Source organism: Bombina bombina, chromosome 1, assembly GCF_027579735.1.
Source record: "Bombina bombina isolate aBomBom1 chromosome 1, aBomBom1.pri, whole genome shotgun sequence".
Lineage (NCBI taxonomy): Eukaryota > Metazoa > Chordata > Amphibia > Anura > Bombinatoridae > Bombina > Bombina bombina.
In genome coordinates this window covers 238,742,474-238,766,107 of record NC_069499.1, presented here as the reverse complement: position 1 = coordinate 238,766,107, position 23,634 = coordinate 238,742,474, and the positions used below count along the sequence as shown (strand labels likewise).

The window sequence follows — 23,634 nt, the reverse complement described above, 5'->3', positions numbered from 1 at the left end:
AAATTCATCTGATTTATGAGAAGTTTTAAAAGACCTTTTACATTCATTAGAAGGTGGTATAACAGACAGGGCCTTCTGAATAGAATTAGAAACAAATTCTCTTACATTAACAGGAATATCCTGAACATTAGATGTTGAAGGAACAACAACAGGTAATGGATTATTACTAATGGAAATATTGTTTGCTTTTGAAAGTTTATCATGACAACTAACACAAACTATAGCCGGAGGAACAGTTACCACAAGTTTACAACAAATGCACTTAGCTTTGGTAGAACCGACATCAGGCAGCAGCTTTCCAGAAGTAGATTCTGATACAGGGTCAGATTGCGACATCTTGCAATATGTAATAGAAAAAACAACATATAAAGCAAAATTATCAAATTCCTTATATGACAGTTTCAGGAATGGGAAAAAATACAAACAGAATAAGCCTCTGGAAACCAGAAGCAAAAAGAAACAAAGACTTAAATAATGTCAAAAAAACTGGCGCCAAGTATGACGCCCACAATTGACAAATTTTTTGGTGCCAAAAACGTCTGCAACAAACACGAGCGTCATAGATGACGCAACTATGTGAAAACTCTCGGCGTCAACTACTTGACGCCGGAAATGACGTCATTAACGTCAACAAACGTAATTCTCGCGCCAAAATAAATTCTAGCATTTTTTGCACCCGCGAGCCTAACAGTCCACAATTTAGAAGAAAAGTCAATGAAAAAATTTTCAGGTAAGAAATTTTTTTTATCCACATGCATTTCCCAAAAATGAAACAGAGTCTGTAAGAAGGAAATATACTGATTAACCTGAATCATAGCAAATATAAGTATAAAACATATATTTAGAACTTTACATATAAAGTGCTAAACCATAGCTGAGAGTGACATAAATAAAATAAGACATACTTACCAAAAGACACTCATCTACATATAGTAGATAGCCAAACCAGTACTGAAACGAGAATCAGCAGAGGTAATGGTATATAAGAGTATATCGTCGATCTGAAAAGGGAGGTAGGAGAAGAATCTCTACGACCGATAACAGAGAACCTATGAAATAGATCCCCGATAGGATGACCATAGCATTCAATAGGCAATACTCCCTTCACATCCCTCTGTCATTCACTGCACTCTGAGAGGAAAACCGGGCTTCAGCATGCTGCAAAGCGCATATCAACGTAGAAATCTAGCACAAACTTACTTCACCACCTCCATAGGAGGCAAAGTTTGTAAAACTGAATTGTGGGTGTGGTGGAGGGTGTATTTATAGGCATTTTGAGGTTTGGGAAACTTTGCCCCTCCTGGTAGGAATGTATATCCCATACTTCACTAGCTCATGGACTCTTGCCAATTACATGAAAGAAAATATGTCCTGACAGATTGAAGGGACAGTAAACACCTTAATAATTACAACATTTTTGCAGTCTTTTAATAGATTAACTTATCAGCAGAGAATGAACGTTATTAAAAAAGATTAACACCTTGTTTGCTGCAATAGTTTTTCAATAGTAAAATTCCACCAACAACTTTCCTTAATTAGAGGAGACAATCAGGCCTTGAGTCTTCAGAAGACAGTGCTTGCCTTTGTCATTTTGTTAACAAACTCAATTGTTTGTCTTTTAGCAGAAATGATAAGATAACAAATGAGATACAGATATGTGGCATGGTTAACCTTGTGAAGTCTGCCACATGCTCTTTCAGTTTCAGGACTGGGAAATCCACAAATTCTAAACTTAAAGAGGGCAAAATAATTAACATATATTGCAAAGTCGTTAAATATATAAATAAGCATTATATATAAAAATCTCAAGATGTTTGCTGTCCCTTTAAATAATCTCTATAAAACAAGGAGATGCAGCAGACAAAACTTAAAGTGGTTCGAACTTTGTCAGTGATACCTTAAAAAAAAAAATATAGTTTACTGTATGTAATTTATCTTTTGCTGGGCAAAAAAAAGGATCTTACTGAAAACAGTTGTGTGTCATTTTTTTAATGCAATGCAGAGATGTATATTGTTCAATGATATATGATAAAAAACTATTACAGAAAAGAATCAAGTCTTTACACATAATACTGACACATTCTTTTTTTCTCCACCATCTTCTCTTTATTGAATTGATATTTTTAAAGTGGCTTCTTGTTTTAACTATTACATTTTAGATAAGAAGCCACTTGAATAAAATGTAATACCTAATAGGTAAAAAAAAAATTCTACTGTTTCCGCAATATAAAAAATTATGCCTCCCCCCCCCCCCCAAAAAAAGAAAAAAATATGCTAGTTAGGATACCCAAAACAGGTAAGTCATTCTGACACTATTTGTTCCTTGCAGACAAAATGATTCCTCTGTTGCTGCAGGTCAGGAATGATACAGATTGTCTTTAGTGTAAGACGCAGCTTGCACAGAACCTCTCACTGTTCCGCAGATTCAGGATCCGGCGTGCTAACCCCCTCTTCTGTAGGAACAACAGTTGGGATCAGACACTGAATTTCTTCTGCATTTATGGCAACTTTCTCAGGCTGCAGCCACCTCCTCAACTGCTCCAAAGTGCTAAACAAACATAATAGTTGTAAAAAAAATAAAAAAAATAATTAGGAGTTATAAGTTTGTATTAAGGTCACAGTTAAAGCAGGTAAAAACACAAGTGTGCCCTACCAGATTAGGGATGCCATGAGGCTGAATCATGCATGTAAAACAATGCCCTAAAGCACAGTCATTGTAACAGAAAATAAACAGGTAGAGTTCTACACTTCCAGTATATAATTGCAAGGATATGGATTGAAAGGTACCATGTTTATAACATAACATAAACATCAGAACCAAAGAGTTAGATATATTCCACCATGCAGTCGTATAAATATTGCTGTGACTAAGTACTATTAATAAATGTCTCCATGAAAAACTACTGGTGACTGGGCAGCAATGCATAAGAGTATGTTATTCAAATCCAATGGTAGTTTATGTTTTTTTCTTTATTAATGGTTTTATAGGACTTTAGGACTGGTTTATTTATGGTTTTATAGGACTTTAGCACTCAGTGAGAGGAAAGTGATGTCGCTCTGTCCCAGAGGGTGTGGACGACGGAATCCAATCCGAGCAGGGATCTCCAAACGGACAAGTTGCACTGTTGGCGGGGTGCCAACCAAAAAGTGAGCCAAGCTAGCCCAACATGTAAAACAAAAAGGGAATAGGCTGCACTCCAAGAATCCTTGAATAAAATCTTTTATTTCACAAAAGATAAAAACATGAATTCAAAACGGCAATCACGGTAGGAGGAGGAGTCCTGACATGTTTCGTGCCGTGCGGCACTTAATCATAGGATAACTTCACATGATTTCCAAACAAACCGTTCCCTTAGAAACAGCAAATAGGTATACATGCACTATAAATGTGTTACAAATATATGTAAAATGTTAACTAAAATCAAAATTAGAGATATAAAATTACATCTATACTTTACAGATACTATATCAAATTCTGCTTGTTAGCCTCAAAATCATCCAATATATTTGAACTCTGACAGTACTTTTTTATTGGCGGATGAATTTATCCACAAATCAGCAACAACCACCCAGGTTGTTCTCCAAAAATGGGCCGGCATCTAAACTTATATTCTTGCATTTCAAATAAAGATACCAAGAGAATGAAGAAAATTTGACAATAGGAGTAAATTAGAAAGTTGCTTACAATTTCATGCTCTATCTGAATCACGAAAGAAAATATTTGGGTTCAGTGTCTCTTTAAATACTCCTCCCACTTCCCCTATCCCCCAGTCATTCAGCTTAAGAACAAGGAACAGTGGAAGAAGCATCAAGGTGGAAGGGTGCCAGAAGATAAAAAACAACAACGCCTCAAAAACGTGCAGGGGGCTGTGGACTCTTTCCCACGGAAGAAAAGAAAATTTATCAGGTAAACATAATTTATGTTTTTCTTCCTAATGGGAAAGAGTCCACAGCCGCATTAATTAGTTATGGGAAATGTACACCCAAGCCAAAGAGGACACAGAATGCCAAAACGGGAGGGTAAAAGGCAGACCACATGAAAGCACCACCCAAAAAAACACATTCCCAAAACAAAAGACCCCGTTTCGTCCGAAAACCAGGAACAAGAACCCTTTGAAAAACCAAAAGGCAGCACCATTGACGCAAATCTACCAACAGGTCACCGAACCTGAATGGACAAAACGAATAGACGCAACTGAGATCACAGACCCCAAGGACACCATCTCTCAAGGCAACAGCCCAGCCGCAGCCCCTCAACCAAATAGGGGACCGACAAACCATTCCCGAAGGGAACACAAACCTAATATAAGGAGGAAAAACCCCAAGTCGTCGAAAAGACAACCCACTCCATTGGGCAGACGTACACTGACCCATGTCCCAATGACAGGAACCATAGCAGAATACAAGAGAAAACCCAAAGAGAACAAACAGATCTCAAGGACCATAAAGCATCTAAACGGCTAAACAGCAGGGACCAAGGGCTGTCCTATGAAAACCCTGTCACCAAGAGAAAAACCCCTACCAGCTAACCGGAGAAAACAAAACCCAGTCCAGCACCCCAGACCACAGGAGACTGGGGGTGCCGTACCAGCAAGTATCAATCCCAGAGATGGTCAATAAAACAGATGCCGGACAGAAAGGAGAAGCTAGTGGTGCGAGCAACAGCGGAGCCCTCCTTGAAAAGGAAATAACCCACCTTGCTCTTGTACAACCAAGACAGCACAACCACTACAGGCCACAGAGCTGAACACCAAAGCAACTCTGTTCACACGGCCAATACATTTTATATAGGATTAGTGCAGTGATGCAAACACAACAGGCCGCAACGACCAGCAGACCAGCACACACCTCCACTCAAGAAAACGGGGAGGAATAATCAGTTACTTAAGAACAAATTACAACTAGAACCCTAAGATAAGCCACCTAGAAATGGGTGATAAGAATCCCAACGGTCAGCCTGTCTCCGAAAAACCACGGACCACAGGAACCCATCACTCTACAGAGACAAAAAAATGCCCCCGGTGGAAGACACAAGATAACAAATACTCGTCCACCAAAACTCGGTAATCATCTGAGGATAATTACCCAGACACCGAGCACCCAAAGGGCACCCTCTGCCAAAGAGGTCTAGCAAAAGCCATAGGAGAACATCTAACTGTGTGAAACCACTGAGAGACAATCTCTCGAACTCCCTAAGCCAGTCCGTCAGACGACGAAACACAGAAGCGGGAAAAAATCTCAACACGCTGTCACTGACCCTACAGGTCGAAAACGAGACCAGGACAAAAGGCGAACAGCAGGGCCTCATGGAGAAAAATCCCTAGCCCAGTCTACACAACCAGGTAGTTAACCAGAAACTTCCAAACTCCCCATAAAGGAGAGACAAAGGAACGCATCCTAATCTCAATCCTAAATTCCAAGGAAAAACCCAGGGACGAGATAGTTGGAACCAGACCGCCGGAGCAATAGATCCACCCCCACTGAGTCTAATAGGGAGGACCCAACGTAACACTCCCCGAGTCTGACCCAACAAACAGTCTCCGCAGAGGAGATACTGCGATGAAAACTGCAACACTAAATCCTACGGACCCTAGAATCCTAGGACAGAGGTCAACCGGGTCCTAAACTCTAAAAAGGGCGACTTAATGACCTATGAACCCTATTGGCAGCACCTGACAAAAAGAAGAACCACATAACCCGAGCATAAAAGCTCCCAGAGGCGAAGATAGTGAAACCACCCACCTCTGAAGGGCCCTTTTGAAACGACTACCACCGCGGAGAGATAGCGGACACCAGGATACTTCAGATCCGAAGACAGGCGCTTTACGCATGGGATCAATCCCACAACCTTCTACTGCAGGAGCAACGGAGCGAAAACTACGCCACATATCCTTCAAGTTTGTGCCAGACCCCTAAAGTATCCAAGTATAGAACAAACTAGACCATGACCACGAGTCAAAAAGTATCTTGAATGTCAGAACCGCACAAAGTAGCAAGGACCACAGCCCTCCACCGGGGCTGCAAAGGAACACAGTGAGACGCCACCGGCCCTATGTCTGAAGCAGAACTGCCATGGGCCAGCCCAAACGCTTCCAACATCCAGACCCTCAGGTCTAAGGAAGTATTAGTGTAGTTTTTTTTTTATGAAAAAGCGAACAACTGAACAAGTGAACCGGCACGTCCCACCGGACCAGTCAGACAAAATGTGCGTCACTAACAAGCACACAAATAACTCTGGACAAAATCCGGGAACAAATTTTATAAAAGAAAGTTAAGTCGAGCAATCCCTGTAATTCCCATAGGGAAGAAAAAAAACAGAAGTAAATAATCCTGACCGGATAAAAGAACAAACAAGGGCACCTGCAGGCATCCGCCCAGAAAGAACCATGTCTCTGTAGTACCAGACAGAGACCTTAACCTTCAGAAAAACGACTGGGAAAGCTCTCAGACTGACCGGGGGAAAAACGCACCCCATTAGTCTACCACACAGAACCCTGAGAAGATCCCTGATGATAAAGTAAAGGATCCCCAATAAATCAAACAGACATCGCAATAGGACGCACAGCCGCACAATCCTGTAGCGAAAAGAACAACATGGGGGCACAATCACCCCCGGGGGAAACACAATATTCACGGTCTGAACACCCGGGATAGGCAGACAAGCACATAACTGCAATAAAACCTCAGGGTCCTGCAGGCGAATCAACGCCATTAAAATATTAAAACGAAAATGTCCCGCCATCTCCGGGGTAAAAAATCCACCCTCCGCGGAGGAGACATTAACATTGGGGTCACGGGCAAAGGTAAAAGGAGTGTGCGGTTGGGAAGGCACCTCCTGAGGAACAGAGCCCCCAGGAGCCGATGGCTCAGAAGGTCCAGGGTCCCCCAAACCAGAGGGACCCGGCACACCATGCAGCCATGAGAGACAAGATTGTGAGACTTGCGATAACAGGACCAAATTACAGTCCTCATCCGAGGACGATTCTGTTTCAGATATGAGAATAGTCTCTGCATTAGAATCCTCCATGATTAAGACTCTAAATATAACAGAGCAATTTTGAAAAGAAAAAAAAAACTGGCACCTGACACCCACGATTGCTGGTTCCCTCACCACCTCCTATGACCAGGCCTTAGGGAGCAGACTCTTTCCTCCGTCGCCACTTGGTCAGGAATGCGGAAAGGAGAGAAGACCCACCCAAGCGTAAACACGCACGGTTACCAGGTGCCCCGCGAAATCCAAAAAGCGCGCCAATTACATGGCGGCAAAACTAGGCCCCAGAACGAACTAGCAATTTTGAGAAAAGGAAAATTGTATGTCAAGCCTAGCAAAACGATACATATCTCAGCCTCAGAGCCCAAATTCACGCACGCAAGCAGGATGATCACAAAAGAAATATAATAAACAAACCCCATCCCGTTCACTAATGCCCCTGAAAAGTAAGATAATCCCTTGATTCCCAGATCGAAGCAGAAAGAACCTCAATGAGGCCCATACTCAACTGTCATAACAAATTACAATACAGCAACATAATAAGATGAAAGATCTTACCGGAATCCACGCCGTGGAACAGGAACACGGCCCTTCAAGTGTGACGAATAGTAGCATCGCCTCCGCCATGGACTTGAGAGGACAGCAGGTAGCGAAGCTCGACAACGCCAAGTGCTGAAAAGGAGCTGTGAATACGAGTTGAGATGGTGTCGCAGGGGAAGCTCTCACTGCATCTCCGGACTCTCACTTTTGCCCAGGCCCTCACATGAGAGACCGACAGGACTACTTTGCCTCCTCCTGGTGGCCAGGTTCCTATTTCCCATAAGTAATGAATGCGGCTGTGGACTTTTTCCCATTAGGAAGAAAATAGTTCAAATATCATTTCTGAATAGCTTGAGCGAAATGCGTTCTACTTGCTAATATAAGCTTAAACAAAGGGGTAGATGTAAGTGGTGTATAGAAATAAATACAAGGCACCATAATGAATCCATATAAGAGTTCCTAAAACTATAATGCACATACATTCTAAAAAATCCATTAGTGGAATAAAGTACACTAATGCTATTAGGGATACCAAAGGAGTTATTCCACAAAGTAGCTGATGTCTTATTCCTTATTTAGTCCTAGGGGTACCCTGGTATCTAATTTCCAAATCCAATATAATTCTTTTTTTCTTTTTTAAAGGATCTTATATCTGTTACCACCTCTAAGGGGCTTTCTAGCTATATCAATGACCCTAACAGTTAATTTGGACTCATTAGTAAAATGAAAACAATTAAAGTGTCTTGCTACACTGGAGTCTTTATTGTAGTTTTTAATATCTCTTTTGTGATCACCTATCCTTGACCGTAGGCAACGTAACGTTTGTCCTACGTATTGCTCATGACATAGCATACATTATAAGAGATAGATTACAAAGCTTGTACTACAATTGGCGTATTGTTTTTGACCCACTAAAATAGGCCTTTGAGCTATGAACACATATTGATATAGATGTTATCTAACTTTGCAAGAGAGTTTGTCAGCTATTAAAGGGACAGTATACACCAATTTTCACATAACTGCATGTAATAGTCACTACTGTAAAGAAGACTATGCACAGAAACTGATCTAAAAATCCAATAAAAACCCTTTTAAAAACGTATTTAGATGCTCTCCGTTTAGCACTGTTGATGAGGTTAGGCTGGGACACCCAGTGAAAGCAGCTGGAAAACAGGAACAGCAGACACTCCCTCCCCCTCCCCGCATACGAAAAGACAGATTATACAAACAGAAGCAGGAATCTGTAGACATCAGTATACATCTAAAACTTCGGGGCTTGGTTATGAGTCTGAAAACTAGCACAATGTTATTAAAAAAATAAAAAAAAGGAAAACTATAATTTTTTTTACAAAAAACACTCCCAGATGTGCTATATAAATGGATCATCTACAAAAAATGTATGTAAAGAAAAATCTAGTTTACATTGTTCCTTTAATGAGCAATATAATTTTAAATAACGCACATATGTAAATTGTTTTACAGCTTAAATAACGTGTGTAGGATATGAAATGGAGACACTCTAGCTGTAAGGCTGGACAGAATGTACTTGCATTATGCACACAACTCTATATCATGTACAGGTATAAAAAAAAATGTGTGTGTTAATCTATATTTTTAGCGTAACAATTTAAATCAAAGCTAAAACTTTAACAATAAAATAGTAAAACAAACAGGAAATACATATGTACAACTGATTCTCAGTTAATATTAATTGTTGTTTGCACAGTCTGCTGTTCTATTGATAAACATTAATACAAGAAGCTATTTTAATATACACAGAAACATTTAAAGAGACATGAAACTCCATTTTTTTCTTTCATGATTCAGATAGAGCATACAATTTTAAACAATTTTCCAAATTACTTTTGTTATCAAATTTGCTTCATTCTCTTGGAATCCTGTGTTGAAGGAGAAGCAATGCACTGCTGGGAGCTAGCTGAAAACAACTGGTAAGCCAATAACGAGACACGTGTAGCCACCAATCTGCCGCAGCATTGCTGTTGCTGAGCATATGCTTTTCAACAATGGATATCAAGATAACAAAGAAAATTTGATAATGCATTGTAAAGCTGTTGAAAATGGCATGGTCTATCTGAATAATTAAAGTTTGATTTTTCACTTTAATGTCCCTTTAAGAGTTTTAGACAGGATATTTAGGGGAAATGAAGTAAAGCAGAAGCAAAATTAATATAGGTCAAAAAGGTCGTTTAAGGATTGCAAAGAGGAGAATCCAGTTGGGGGAACATGACACATGGGTGTATGAGACTTGTAGTCTAGGCAACTATCTTGTCCATGGTCAAGCATGAATAGATTGTTACAAAAGGGCAAAGTATGGAGTATAATTGTGATGGTTTTAGCGAGAATTAATGCCATAGTGGTATGTTTTTTGGGTGGTAGGTAATTTAATAACTGTTAGTGATATTAGATGTGGGAAATACCTTTTTTTTCTCTTCATTCTTTGTATTCAAGTGTATTGTATAATGTTTGGAAAATATGACATGAAAAGTGTATTAAAAATGGATTCCACTAGGTGTTTGATGAATATTAAAATCCATATATTGAAGTTTCACAAATTTAAGAAAAAGATGGGAATCCCTTAGCTATCTGGCAGCCAAGGGGTTAAGGTGACATGAAATAGCCCTATAAATACCTGCCATCCACTTCACTGCTCTCTATATATGCTTCATGTTCAAAGTTCTCTTGCAGGAACCTGTCCCAACATTCCTTCTTGGCTTGACTTAGAGAGCGGATCATGTCCTTTGAGGTGACTTCTTGTGACAGACCTTTAATCTTCTGCAGTCTGCGCTCTGCATTTACAAAACACAGATGCATATAAATCTGTAAGCTACTGGTAATGCATGCACTGTTGTTCATTATTTACAGAGCCTGATGAAATGTATACACGGAGTATAAAAACCATTTTGATCCTAGTCTTTTGATTAGGTAAATTAAAAAAGGAAAAGTAAACAAAAGTTAAATGTATAAAATAAAGTAACATGGTACTCGCATCTGACCTACTAAAATGTGTATGTGTTAGATGTTGCCAGTCATACGCTTCTAACCCACCCTCCCTCCCCACTAGAGGGCATGCCAAAGTCCACAGAATGCAACAGGTTGAGATTAAACAGGAGCATTCAAAATGTAAGAGGGAGACAATTTTTTTTCTTTGCTAATGGAAAAATTATTAAAAAAAAAAACAAAAAAAAACAGCCGCACAACAAGAGGCATCAGTGAGAAGGGCTGGATAAAAATTAAAAAAAAGCTTTATTGGTTTCATGCTCTCATGAGCACTTAAAAGGACATGAAACCCAAAATTTTTCTTTCATGATTTAGAAAGAGCATGTCATTTTAAACAACTTTCTAATTTACTTCTATTATCTAATTTGCTTCATTCTCTTGATATCGCTTGCTGAAAAGCATATCTAGATATGCTCAGTAGCTGCTGATTGGTTGCTGCACATAGAGGCCTTGTGTGATTGACTCACACATGTGCATTGCTATGTCTTCAACAAAGGATATCTAAAGAATTGAGCAAATTAGATAATAGAAGTAAATTGGAAAGTTGTTTAAAATTACATGCCCTATCTGAATCATGAAAGTTTAATTTTGACTAGACTGTCCCTTTAATCATAGGATATGTTTGCAAGGCTCAGACTTGCTATTTAAAGGGAGAGCGCCCTGTAATTAATCAATTTAAAAACAAAATTACATATGTATATAAAAAATATATATAAATCCATTACGTTAACATTGTTTGAAGAGAACAGCTGAGTTAAATACAACATACAGAATGTGAAGATAAAGAAGTATTAACATTGCATTCAATATTGCATACAAAAGTTATCTTTCTCAGTTCATTTTAGGAAAAATCACCCAATTCCAGACATAAGTATTGATAAATAGAAATAGGAAAGCATCAGTACAAAAAGAATATTAAATATTAATACATTAAAGGGACAGTCAAGTCAAACAAAACATTCATGATTTAAATAGGAAATGTAATTTTTTTTTTTTTTTTTTTTTTTTATTACTTTTATTTGTAATCCAAGAAAAGGTCCAAAAAAAAAAAAATATATAAACAACTTTGAACATATAGGATCATCCGTAAATTATATACAAGTTCATTCTTATAATACTGTATTTAGCTATGCATACAGATATATTTTAGCTAATCTACATATTGATATATCACATTCAACTTACTTATTAACATTACTTGGAGTTTTTTAATTTTTCACCCCCCCCCCTCCTGAACCCTCCCCCAAACCCATACCCCTCCCGTGCGGAGAAGCAGCTCATCAAGGAAGAAGGGAAAAAAAAAAAAAAAAAAAGGGGGGGGAAAGGGAAAGAAATCAGCTTAGATGCTAGCTCTCTTTTAATATTTACCAGTTTCCTAATAAAACAATTTCTGTGTTTCTGAAAGGAAAGATTATGTGGTTCATTTCAGATTCGGGAAAAATTTTCAAAAAAAACGCCCATTTATCAAAAAATCTTTTAATGTCTTGCTCATTATTTATATCTGCATTTCTTTGATCTAAAATACATTGTTTTTTTTATGCAGTTTTTTATCTCAGAGATACTTGGGATTGCGCAGCTTTTCCACTTTTTGCAAATTAAATATCTAGTAGCAAGGATGACAGAGATTACCACTTTCTCATCGCTCTGCCTACCAGATTCTTTAAGACAAAATATTATCTGATACAATGTGAGTGAAAGATTAGCTATTTTGAGCACATTCTTGAGCCAGTATTCCACCCTGGCCCATAAGTTTTTAATCTTTGGACAGTGCCAGAACATGTGGATTAGGTCAGCTGCCTGAAGTGAACATTTTGGACATTTGCAAAATCCCATGTTGGCACACTTGAGCCCTCTCTTAGGGGTAAAATATGCCCCATGTAAGAGTTTGACGTGCGCCTCTCTCCAGGTTGCAGATAGTGTTACTTGCGAAATTTTCTTAATTGATAATTGAATAGTGTTTATTTCAATATTGTTTTGTGGAATTAATTCATTCCAATAAGCGACCAAGTTTGCCCGTATCGAGACTCCTTTATTTATGCTCAGAAGATGAAAACACGGTGCAATTGACATATGACCATTTCTTGTCAAAGCTAGCCAGTTCTCCAATGTGCCCAGTCCCCATTCCCAGCCCACTTTTTTAACCAAATCTTGGACAAAATGCCTTAATTGCAGATATGCAAAAAAGTCCTTATTAGACAGATCAAAATCAATTTTTAAGTTCTGAAATGATTTAATACATTTCCTTTCTTTATCTATAATTTGAAGTACCTTTGTTAGTCCAGCCGTATGCCATTTTCTAAAAACTTCCGAGTCTAAGCCTGCTTGAAAAGTAGGGTTGCCTATTATGGGTAAGATACAGGAAGCTCTATTATTAATTGATAAGGAAAACGCTATCTTATGCCAGGCTTTGAGTGGATTGAAAATAGTTTTAAGTTTTTTAATTTCTGCTGGAACTTCTTTAGGCTCTAAGTGTATTAATGCTGCTAAGGAGTATGGATGACATACACTAGACTCAAGATCATTGTTCAGTACATAGTTATTAACCGAGATCCAATCCACTACATTTCGTGCTAAGAAAGAAAGGTTGTAAAACCTTATGTCAGGTAAAGCAAGACCTCCACTTTCTCTTGGTAGCGAAAGCTTCATAAGAGAGATCTTTGACCTTTTGTTTTGCCAAAGGAACTGAATAAGAGAGGTGTTAATCGATCGGATATCCTTTCCTAGGAGAATTATTGGTGTATTTTGAAGTATGTACAGTAATTTTGGAAGGAGAACCATTTTGAAGAGGGCTATCCTACCAGTAAGTGATAATGGGAGTTTTTGCCAGGTCAAAAGTTTTTCCTTAATTGTTTTTACTACCGGGGGAATATTCAAAGCATATAGGTCCGATATTTTTATCAGGATGTGAATCCCTAAATATTTAAAGGAATCTGTTACTTGATGAAAAGGAGTATTCAAGATGGAGGTATTATTTTTCCTGAGCCAGTATATCTCTGACTTAGCCATGTTGACTTTATAGCCAGAGAATGAGCCAAATTGCTCCAGTATCTGAAAAAGTTTTGGTAAATTCAATTTAGTGTTTGCCAAGTAAAGCAGCAGGTCGTCTGCATATAGACCGATTTTTATTTCAGTGCTACGAATTTTTATACCTTCTAAAAGATGGCGAATTTTGATTGCCAGAGGCTCTATGGAAATATTAAATAAGAGCGGGGAGAGAGGGCAGCCCTGCCTTGTTCCTCTACCCAAAGAGATAGGAGGGGAGATGGTGTTATTTACTATTAATTTTGTAGATGGCTGATTATAGAGATTTCCAACGAATTCAAAAAAGTTCCCCCTAATACCAAATTGCCTTAATGATGTTTTAATATGTTCATAATATACGGAGTCAAAGGCTTTTTCAGCATCGATGGAGATAATGGCAAGATCAGGTAGGCCCTCCCCCCCCCCCTGTATTGGTGAGAAGTAGCCTCGAAATATTCTATCACAAGCAATGCTTCTCTTATTTTCGCAGCTGAATTACGGTTATTTAAAAAGCCTGCTTGATCAGTGTGTATGATTTCTGAAAGGATCCCTTGGAGTCTATATGCTAGAATCGCAGTGAGAATTTTATAGTCGGAATTTAGGAGAGCAATTGGTCTATAAGATTCTTTGCAGGACGGGTCCTTTCCACCTTTTAATATCAAGGTTGTATATGAGCTAGAAAATGAAGAAGGAATCAAGTTACCATTTGCAAAAAAACTGTTGAAAAGAATGCAGAGATGTGGGGTAGCTTCACTAGACAAGATCTTATAAAACTCACTAGGGAGACCATCTGGGCCTGCTGCCTTATTTAGGGAAAGCTCAGATATTGTTTTTTCTATTTCCTCTATGGAGATGGGGGCATTTAAATTATTAGACATTTCTAATGTAATTGTGGGGTGTTTGAGGTCCCTCCAGAAATCTAAAGATTTCTGTGAGTCACTTGTTTTATATGAATACAGCTCTTGATAGTACTCAAAAAATGTGTTTAGAATGTCATCCGAGTTTGAGATTTGTAACCCTTTATCTTGCAAACTATCTATTACAGGTTGTTTTTTTCTCATTTTTAATTAATTTGGCTAACATCTTACCCGACTTATTCCCAAATCTATATAGCTTGGCTTCCATTCTTAATTCTCTTTGTGTTTCTTGTGACAGTATAAAAGTATCCCTTTCATTTTTTGCTTTAACATATTTCGTCCAGTTTAATGGAGTTTTATCAAGAAGATATTGGTTATAAGCATTAGTCAAACATTGGCATGATTCTCTTTCTCTTCGTCTAATTTTCTTTTGTAAGGCAATACTATATGACAATATTTCCCCTCTCATTACTGCCTTCGCAGTGTCCCAAAACAATTCAGGCCGATTCAGAAATTCCTTGTTAAAATGTACATACTCCTTGTACTTATTTACGAGCCAGTTCTTAAATTTTATCTCTGCCATTAAATAATAAGGAAAGAAAAAGCGCGATAGAGCGGGACGTGGGCGTGAAAGCTGGAACTCCAAAATAATTGGTGCATGATCTGAGAGGAGAATTGACAGTATGTCTGATCTTACCCCATTCATTAACATGCGTTCATCAATTAAAAACAAATCAATTCTAGAAAGAGTCTTATGCGCCTTCGAAAGGCAAGTAAAGCTCTGGCTAGAGGGATTTTGATGTCTCCAAACATCTCGCAAAGATAAATTTTGCATAATTTTTTTAAATAGCTTAGATTCTAAATTATCCTTTTTTTGTTTCAGTTGTTTAACATCTCGCCTTAATCTGTCAATTGGGCTTTGTGGTGCCATGTTGAAATCTCCACCCATAATCAGGCACCCTTCCGTGTAAGCTAAAAGTTTAGATTGAAGAGTGGTCCAATAATTTGGGTCGAGTATATTAGGGCCATATGTATTGCACAGTGTATACATCTTCCGAGAGATCTTTATTTTCAGCATAACATATCTCCCCCCTGGGTCAGCCTCAAAATGTATATTACTTCAGAATCAATTTTTTTCCCAATTAATACTGCTACCCCCCTCTTCCTCTTAACACTAGGTGCAAAATATATTTCCTTTACCCAGGCTGACCTAAGCTTCAAAGATTCTTCCGCAGATAAGTGAGTTTCTTGAATAAAACCTATGTCAGTCCGGATTTTCCGGAGCTGAGTAAGAATTGCCTTCCTCTTAATTGGGGTAGATATACCACCCACATTCCATGACACAATTTTGCATTTATCACTGCCTGTACTCATTTATATTTCAGAGAATAGGGGGCAGAGGGAAGAACAAAAAAAAAAAAAAAAGGGGGGGAAGGGGGTCCTTAGTTTTAAGAGGCAAAAAGAAGAGATTCCTCTTCATTTCCTTTGATACAAAATTAATATATGCCCTCTCCGCACCGGAGGGATTTAAGGACTGCGGCTCATATCTGAGCAACCATCGCTCTCCCTTAACGTGGAAAGCAAAAAAAAAGAAGAAAATCAACATATTATATTTTATCTGAGGCCTTCATGTTTTAAACCTAGTATCATCTGACCGGGGAATTCAGTGTTTTGTAGAAGCTTTCAGCTGAGTGAGCCTCCTCAAAAAAATGAAAAACTTCATTAACTTTAACCTTCAGTTTATATGGAAATATTATAGTTGCCTGGAATCCTTTCTGTATAAACCTAGTGCAGATGGGAGCGAGCTCCCTTCTTTTTGCAGCGGTGTCAGCAGAAAAATCCTGAAAGAAGAGGATTGTGATACCTCCGACTTTAACTGACTGTTGTTTACGATAGTGCTGAAGTAAGGTGAGTTTGTCTTGGAAATTTAGCAATTTAGCTATAATGGGTCTAGGTTTAGTTCTGGCTTTGTTCCCTACATGGAATGAGCCTAACCTGTGCGCTCTCTCCACTGGAATAGGATATGAAGTGGGTGGTAATTTTAGAATTTTAGGCAAAGTTTCTGATACAAAGTCAACAAGATTGTCATATTGCTGTTCTTCTGGGAGTCCTATGATTCTTATATTGTTTCTCCTAGAGCGATTCTCTAGATCTTCTAGCCTATTCTGTATTTTTTGTAAATTGGTATTCACAGATTCTAAATTAGAACTATGCGTTATTGTTAGGTCTTCCAGGTCCGAGACTCTTTGCTCGGCTTCCTGCAGTCTATTGGAAAATTGGCGGACTTCCTGTGTTAAAGAAAGGAAGTCTTGTTTAATTTCAGCTCTAAGAGCTTCAAACTTGGGAGAGAGTGCTTCAGATATATTAGCAACAAGGTTTTGCATATTAATAGGTTCTTGTGCCACTAGTGGAACTGACTGCGTGTCCATGTTTGTCTCTTGATTACCTTTCATTTTCCTATCTCTCTGCCTCGCTGCCATGGCCGGAGAAAGGGTTTTAGGTGAACCGTGAAAAAATTTATCCATGTGCCAATAAATAAGGAATTGTGAAGAAGGAAAAAAAAGGAAAAAGAAAAAAGAAGTTAAGCCAGAAATTCGTGAAAGTTAGTGCAAAACCAGAGGTGTTTGTGAGTTTAAGTTGAGAGCGAGAAGCGCTACCAAGCTGACATGTGAGGATAGGTGTGTGAAAGTGACGACCGAGTGTGGGGAGGGAGAGAGAGAAATTAAAAAAAAAAAAAAAAAAAAAAAAAAAGGGGGGGGGGGGAGGGGGAGAGTGAACAAACTAGTGATACTTAGTTAATTGTGCAGAGAGGTCCGGCCACAGATGCGAGTACCAGAGAAAAGATATGTAAAAGACATATCATCAGATCCACCAGATCTAATAGTAGTAGTAGGGTCACAGCAAGATATTGCCAATAGGGCCAACAAAAGTAATCTAGTTACTCTACTTTAAATAAAGCTCTAGTGCTGTCTAGAGATAGCGAGGGATATACCCTTGATCACGGGGTAATCTCTAAAAAGAAAGGCTAATGCAAACATGACCCAGAAATTATTTCAGCTTTTTAAATGTTTAAGTCATAGTCTTATAAACTGTTTCTCTGCCTTTATGTGTCTTCCTCCTAAGCCCCTTTTTATCTTGTTACACCCACTATCTAAATCAAAACAATTTTGCCAAAACTTAACACAGATATTAATTCTTATAAAGCATAAACAGATAATCAGCTAATATCTTTAAATCAATCAACAGCCTAGAATATATTGTTTCAGTTCAACATCCAGGACATATATAGAACAGCAACTTCTGCTTGAAAAATTAAATTCTGAGATGTAGATATATAGATACATCACAAAACTTAGGATTCAATACCAGGAGAATGGATAGATTGAGAAAATATCAGTAACCTTATTTATAAAACAAGCTAATAATTCATGAGTTTAAATAGGTCAAATTAGTTATTAGTTGTTAAGGATAAGAACATACAGGAGCAGCCCACAGCATATAATTAACAGAGTAGTAAGTTTTCTTAGCCTGTCTTTCCTGCACAGGCACTAATACAGAATGTCTGTTAAGGCTGTTCACCTTCCTCCTGTCCTCTTTCATGGAAAATATGGTTAGCTGTTAAATTAAGTAGGACCAGGGGGGTCTAAAAAGGCCTAAAGGACAGCTATACATATAAATTCACAGTAAATTAGTTTTTTAAATACATAGCATAGCTTTAAGGGTAAGGGCCCCTTTATCCCTCTCTTTCTCCTCTCTTCCCCTCTCCTCCAAAAAAAGGATCTCAAGCCCTATACTCAGGAACCATTTATATGTAAGTCCTAGACTCAAAGGGATTGGTTATTATATTCTTTATAGAAATCTCTGCTGGGCTATGCTACCAACGTTAGCCAATATTATAAAAACTGTTCTCACTGCTTTTATAAACTTTGAGATTTAAATAAAACTAATGCCTGCATAAAGTGTATTCATGCCATAGTCTGAGTGTTTAGACACAATGATATATGTTGAAAAAAAGGAAGGAGCAGGAAACCCAGAAAAAAAGTAGAGGAGAGAAAAAAAGAAAAAAAAGTCTACAATCAAGAATCAATGATTAACTGCATCCATATGTTGAAATACTGCACATTTTAGCCATGTGAAAAATGTTCGCCTTTTATGACTTCGCAAAAGACAACTATTTTCTTATCCTCTCTTGAATAGTCTTAAGTCAGTACATATTTTCTTTATGGCCTTGATATCTTAGGGAAGTAAAAAGATTTATCCGTTTAACAGTCTCAGTCAGTGACCGCAATTGATCCCAGTAAACTTTTAAAGAGTCTTATTTAGTATCCTTTCAGGACATCCCTAACTCTCTCCAGGTTACACAGCTTGTCCCCTCTGGAAGATGATATCAGATGGTCCAGCCAGCGAGTAAGTCAGGTATATATTATTGCCATAGAAAACTCACCCCCTATGTGCATGCCAGCCGTCCGCCATCTCCGTTGTTAGGCACTGTCTCCAGCAAGAGCTTGTCCCAGAGTGAAGTCAGCTCCTCCGCTTCCTGTTCGTCCTTCCAGGAGGTAACCAAAGCTAACTCCCCTCACGCAGCACCGGTGGGAGGGGAGAAGCGGCACCGGACCAACACCACAGCCAGCCAGACAGGAAGCTCCTACACCGGACCCAGCTCCCTCCCACGCAGCACCGGTGGGGGAGGGAGGGAGGAGAACCAAAAAAGGAGCCGGGGCACGACTCAGCAGCTGAGCCCACACAGGGCAACGGGTAGGCTTAGGTTGGGATAAGAGAATTACAGATTTTGTCCGGCGGGGTCAGCTGGCACGCAGGGGGGAGAGAGATTGTTTAATCACACAGCCAAAGTACCAGCAGGGGTAGCAAAGGAGAAGCAAGGTAATATGTTCCACTATAGAGTAAGAGAGCGTATGGTTACTACCAAAAAAGAAAGAAAAATTGAGGGTCCAGGTAGTTAAAAACTGACAATCATCAGTGGGATGACAGACCACTGGAGAAGGTTCCGGATCAGTTTATCCTTGACTATCCGAGACTGTTACCCCAAGGCTTGGGGTAAGGCGCGAACAAACCACCGCCACTGTGTATGGGACTGGAGCCGAGTCCTGAGCCACACCTGTGCAGCACCTGTGCAGCACACCTGCTCAGCAGCACCTGTGTAGCTCCACCTCCACCGGAACCTCCAAGAGCATGCCCAGGCAGGAAATGTAATTTTAAACAACTTTCCAATTTACTTTCATCACCAATTTTGCTTTGTTCTCTTGGTATTCTTAGTTGAAAGCTAAACCTAGGAAGTTCATATACTAATTTCTCAGACCTTGAAGACTGCCTCTAATCTGAATGCATTTTGACCACTAGAGGGAATTAGTTCATGTGTTTCATATAGATAACATTGAGCTCATGCACTTGAAGTTACCCTAGAGTGAGCACTGATTGGCTAAAATGCAAGTCTGTCAAAAGAACTGAAATAAGGGAGCAGCCTGCAGAGGCTTAGATATAAGGTAATTACAGAGGTAAAAAGGTGTATTTCTATAACAGTGTTGGTTATGCAAAGCTGGGGAATGGGTAATAAAGGGATTATCTTTCTTTTTAAAAACAACAAACACTCTGGTGTTGACTGTCCCTTTAAGGAAAATAACAGCAATATAATAAAATGGTAATGATGATAGTGACTAATTAGAATTAGATCTCAGAACGATATAAAACGCCAAAGCAAATAAATACTAAGCTTAATTTAAAGGCAATTTATATTAAAACAGTGATGTTAACTGATATTTTTACTTAAAAGGGTACTCAAGTACTGTTGAAGTTTGAATCTCTAAGGAACATGCATGGGCCATATCTGATCAGCTATTTAAATTTAAACTGAACTTAAAGGGACACTAAACCCATTTTTTTTCTTTCACGATTCAGATTGAGCATGCAATTTTAAGCAACTTTCTAATTTACTCCTATTATCAATTTTTCTTTGTTCTCGTCTATCTTTATTTAAAAACCAGGAATGTAAATCTTAGCAGCCAGCCCATTTTAGGTTCAGCACCATGGATAGGTACCTTTCCTCCTAATCCAATCCCTCTTGTCTGCACTCTCTGTACAAACTAGACTGGAAGACAACCTAGTGGATAATGTTGATGGTTTTTTGGGAACAAATTTACACTTCTCTATTAGTGGATTTAAAGGGCCATGATACCCAAATGTTAAAACACTTGAAAGTGATGCAGCATAGCTGTAAAAAGCTGACTAGAAAATATCACCTGAACATCTCTATGTAAAAGGGAAAGATATTTTACCTCAAACATTCCTCAGTAGCCACATCCCATTGTAAAGGACTTCTAAGCAGCAAATTAGTAACCCTGTCCCAGACAGCTAAGGGAGTGAGTTTACGTGCACACTCATCTTATTTCCCTATTTAGTTTAAGGAAGTTTACTATGAAATCTCATGAGATCACAGTAAATGAGTTCATGACCCCAGCACTGTTAATGCTGATTGGCTGCTGTTCATTTCTTCATTTTTTTTAAAAAAAATTTTACCAGCAGCTGGGCAGCAGCTGAGTATAACTTTTTACACAGAACTTACTCTGCTGAGCTGAGGAAATTGTGAGGTAAAATATCTTCCTTTTTTACATAGAGATGCTCAGGTGATATTTTCCTGTCAGCTTTTTACAGTTATACTGCATTAGTTTCAAGTGATTTAGCATATGAGTATTATGTCCCTTTAAGGCAACATCGTCTTTTAACATATTCAAATTGTTTCTCAGAATAGAACACACCTGATAAAACTGATTAGAGTATTCAGTAGAGAAGACTACAGTTTCCTGAGTTATAACATCCTTCTTTCTCTGTCCTAGGATTAAATCTGATTGTGTCTTATTCTTTTTCTGTTTTTACATTTTCTTGTTCAGCTTTTTTGGCCGTTTTACAGCCTGCACTCCCCCAGCTGAGTTCCATTGGATCAGTCCTACCTCCGCTCCACCGTCACGTCATAGCGTTCATTCCGGATCTGCAGCGGCGAGGATAGTGTGTTTGTGAATGGAAAAATTATTATCAAGACTTTGGCTGGAGAATCTCTGTTTTTGCTTCCTTAGATGCCGCTAGATATAGTTTAGCTTTTGTGATGGATGGTTTGATGCTGTTATTGTCTAAGACATCAAAATTTAAAGGGACATTGAACCCACATTTTTTCCTTTAGTGATTCAGATAGAGCATGCAATTTTAAGCAACTTTCTAATTTACTCCTATTATCAAGTTTTCTTCATTCTCTTGATATGTTTATTTGAAAGCAAGAATGTAAGTTTAGATGCTGGCCCATTTTTGGTTAACAACCTGGGTTGTCTTTGCCGATTGGACAGCACCAATAAAAAAGTGCTGTCAATGGTCTGTACCAAAAAACGTGCTGGCTCCTTAGCTTAGATGCCTTCTTTTTCAAATAAAGATAGCAAGAGAACAAAAAAATGATAATAGGAGTAAATTAGAAAGTTGCTTAAAATTGCATGCTCTATCTGAATCACAAATTGTTTTGGGGGGGGGGGTTTCCCTTTTAATTTATGCCTATTTATTTATCTAAACAACAGAGGTAATATGATAGTATTACCATCTAGTGCTCTTGCAAATCGATAACATTCTTGCAAAACTGCTGCCATATAGTGCTCCAGAAATGGTCTGTCTCCTAAGCATATGTCCCTGCTTTTCAACACAAGTTACGAAGAGAATGAAGAAAAACTATTTATGTAAGAACTTACCTGAAAAATTTATTTATTTCATGGTGGCGAGAGTCCACGAGCTGTTACGTATGGGATATACATTCCTACCAGGAGGAGGCAAAGTTTCCCAAACCTCAAAGCCTATAAATAGCCAACCCACCTCACTAATACCTCAGTTTATCGTATAGCCAAGTGGTGATGTGTTTAAGGAGTAAAAAGCCAAAAAAGGGAACAGGAAAAAACATGTGCAATTAAACAAAAGTAACCCACACTAGGGTGGGGCCTCGTGGACTTTCGCCACCATGAAAGAAATTAATTTATCAGTTAAGTTGTTACATAAATTATGTTTTCTTTCATATAGGTGGCGAGAGTCCACGAGCTGTTACAAATGGGATAGAATACCCAAGATGTGGAATTCCACAGGTAACAAATAACGGGAGGGATAAAATAAAAAACAGCTTTTTTCGCTGAGGAATTAAATCCAAAAACATAGTCTTAAGATCAAAAAAACTCAAAAAAATATAGGAACCAGTATCAAATTGTGACAACTGCCTGAAGAACCTTTCTAGCTGCTTCGGAAGAGGCAAAAACATAAAAATGGTAACATTTTGTAAAAGTATGCAAAGAAGACCAAGTAGCTGCCTTGCAAATTTGATAAACTGAAGCTTCATTCTTGAAAGCCCAAGATGTGGCAACTGATCTAGTAGAATGAGCTGTAATTCTCTGAGGCGGAGACTGGCCCGCCTCCAAATAAGCTTTGGGAATCAGAAGTTTTAACCAAGAGGCTAAAGAAATAGCAGAAGCTTTCTGACCTTTTCTTGGAACCAGAAAAGAGAACGAACAAACTAGAAGTCTTTCTGAAATCTTTAGTAGCATCAACATAAAATTATAAAGCTTTAACAACATCCAAAGAATGCAAAGTCCTTTCAGTATAATTCTTAGGATTAAGACAAGGAGAGAACGATAATTTCCCTATTAATGTTGTGATGGTTAACACCTTAAAGGGCCATAATACTCAAATGTTTAAACACTTGAAAGTGATGCAGCATAGCTGTAAAAGGCTGACTAGAAAATATCTCCTGAACAACTCTATGTAAAAAAGAAAGATATTTTACCTCAAAAGTTCCTCAGTAGCCACCTCCCATTGTAAAGGATTTCTAAGCAGCATTTTAGTGTGTCTGTCCTAGGACAGCTTAGGGGATTAGCCTTGTGCACTCTCATATTATTTCCCTATTCAGCTTACTATGAAATCTCATGAGAGTTAAGTCAAATCTCATGAGATCACAGTAAAAGAGTTAAAGGGACAGTATACTGTAAAATAGTTTTTCCCTTAATGTGTTTACAATTGCTTTTTTTACCAACTGCAGAGTAAAAAATGTATGAAAATTAGTTTTTAAGGTTTATTTCTGTATATTAAAGCTCTGATTTTGTGTTTTGAAGCCACAGCCTAATAAAATAGGTTGAGCTTGTAGGTATAATCAGATCTCATTACTGTATCACATTGTAC

At 38.4% G+C, this 23,634-nt stretch overlaps 1 protein-coding gene across 2 annotated transcripts in view; it reads right to left on the bottom strand.

Moving 5' to 3' along the window:
* Positions 1 to 1,973: 1,973 nt before the first annotated feature.
* CCDC32 (coiled-coil domain containing 32) overlaps positions 1,974 to 23,634 on the bottom strand; it is a 30,811-nt gene continuing 9,150 nt past the window's right edge. For both annotated transcript variants that reach the window (XM_053697891.1, XM_053697892.1), the window contains exons 3-4: positions 10,182 to 10,338; positions 1,974 to 2,548 (exon numbers count right to left, since the gene is read on the bottom strand). In XM_053697891.1, coding sequence (XP_053553866.1) covers positions 2,410 to 2,548; positions 10,182 to 10,338 — 296 coding nt within the window. In that variant the 3' untranslated portion in view covers positions 1,974 to 2,409. The remainder of the gene's footprint in view (positions 2,549 to 10,181; positions 10,339 to 23,634) is intronic.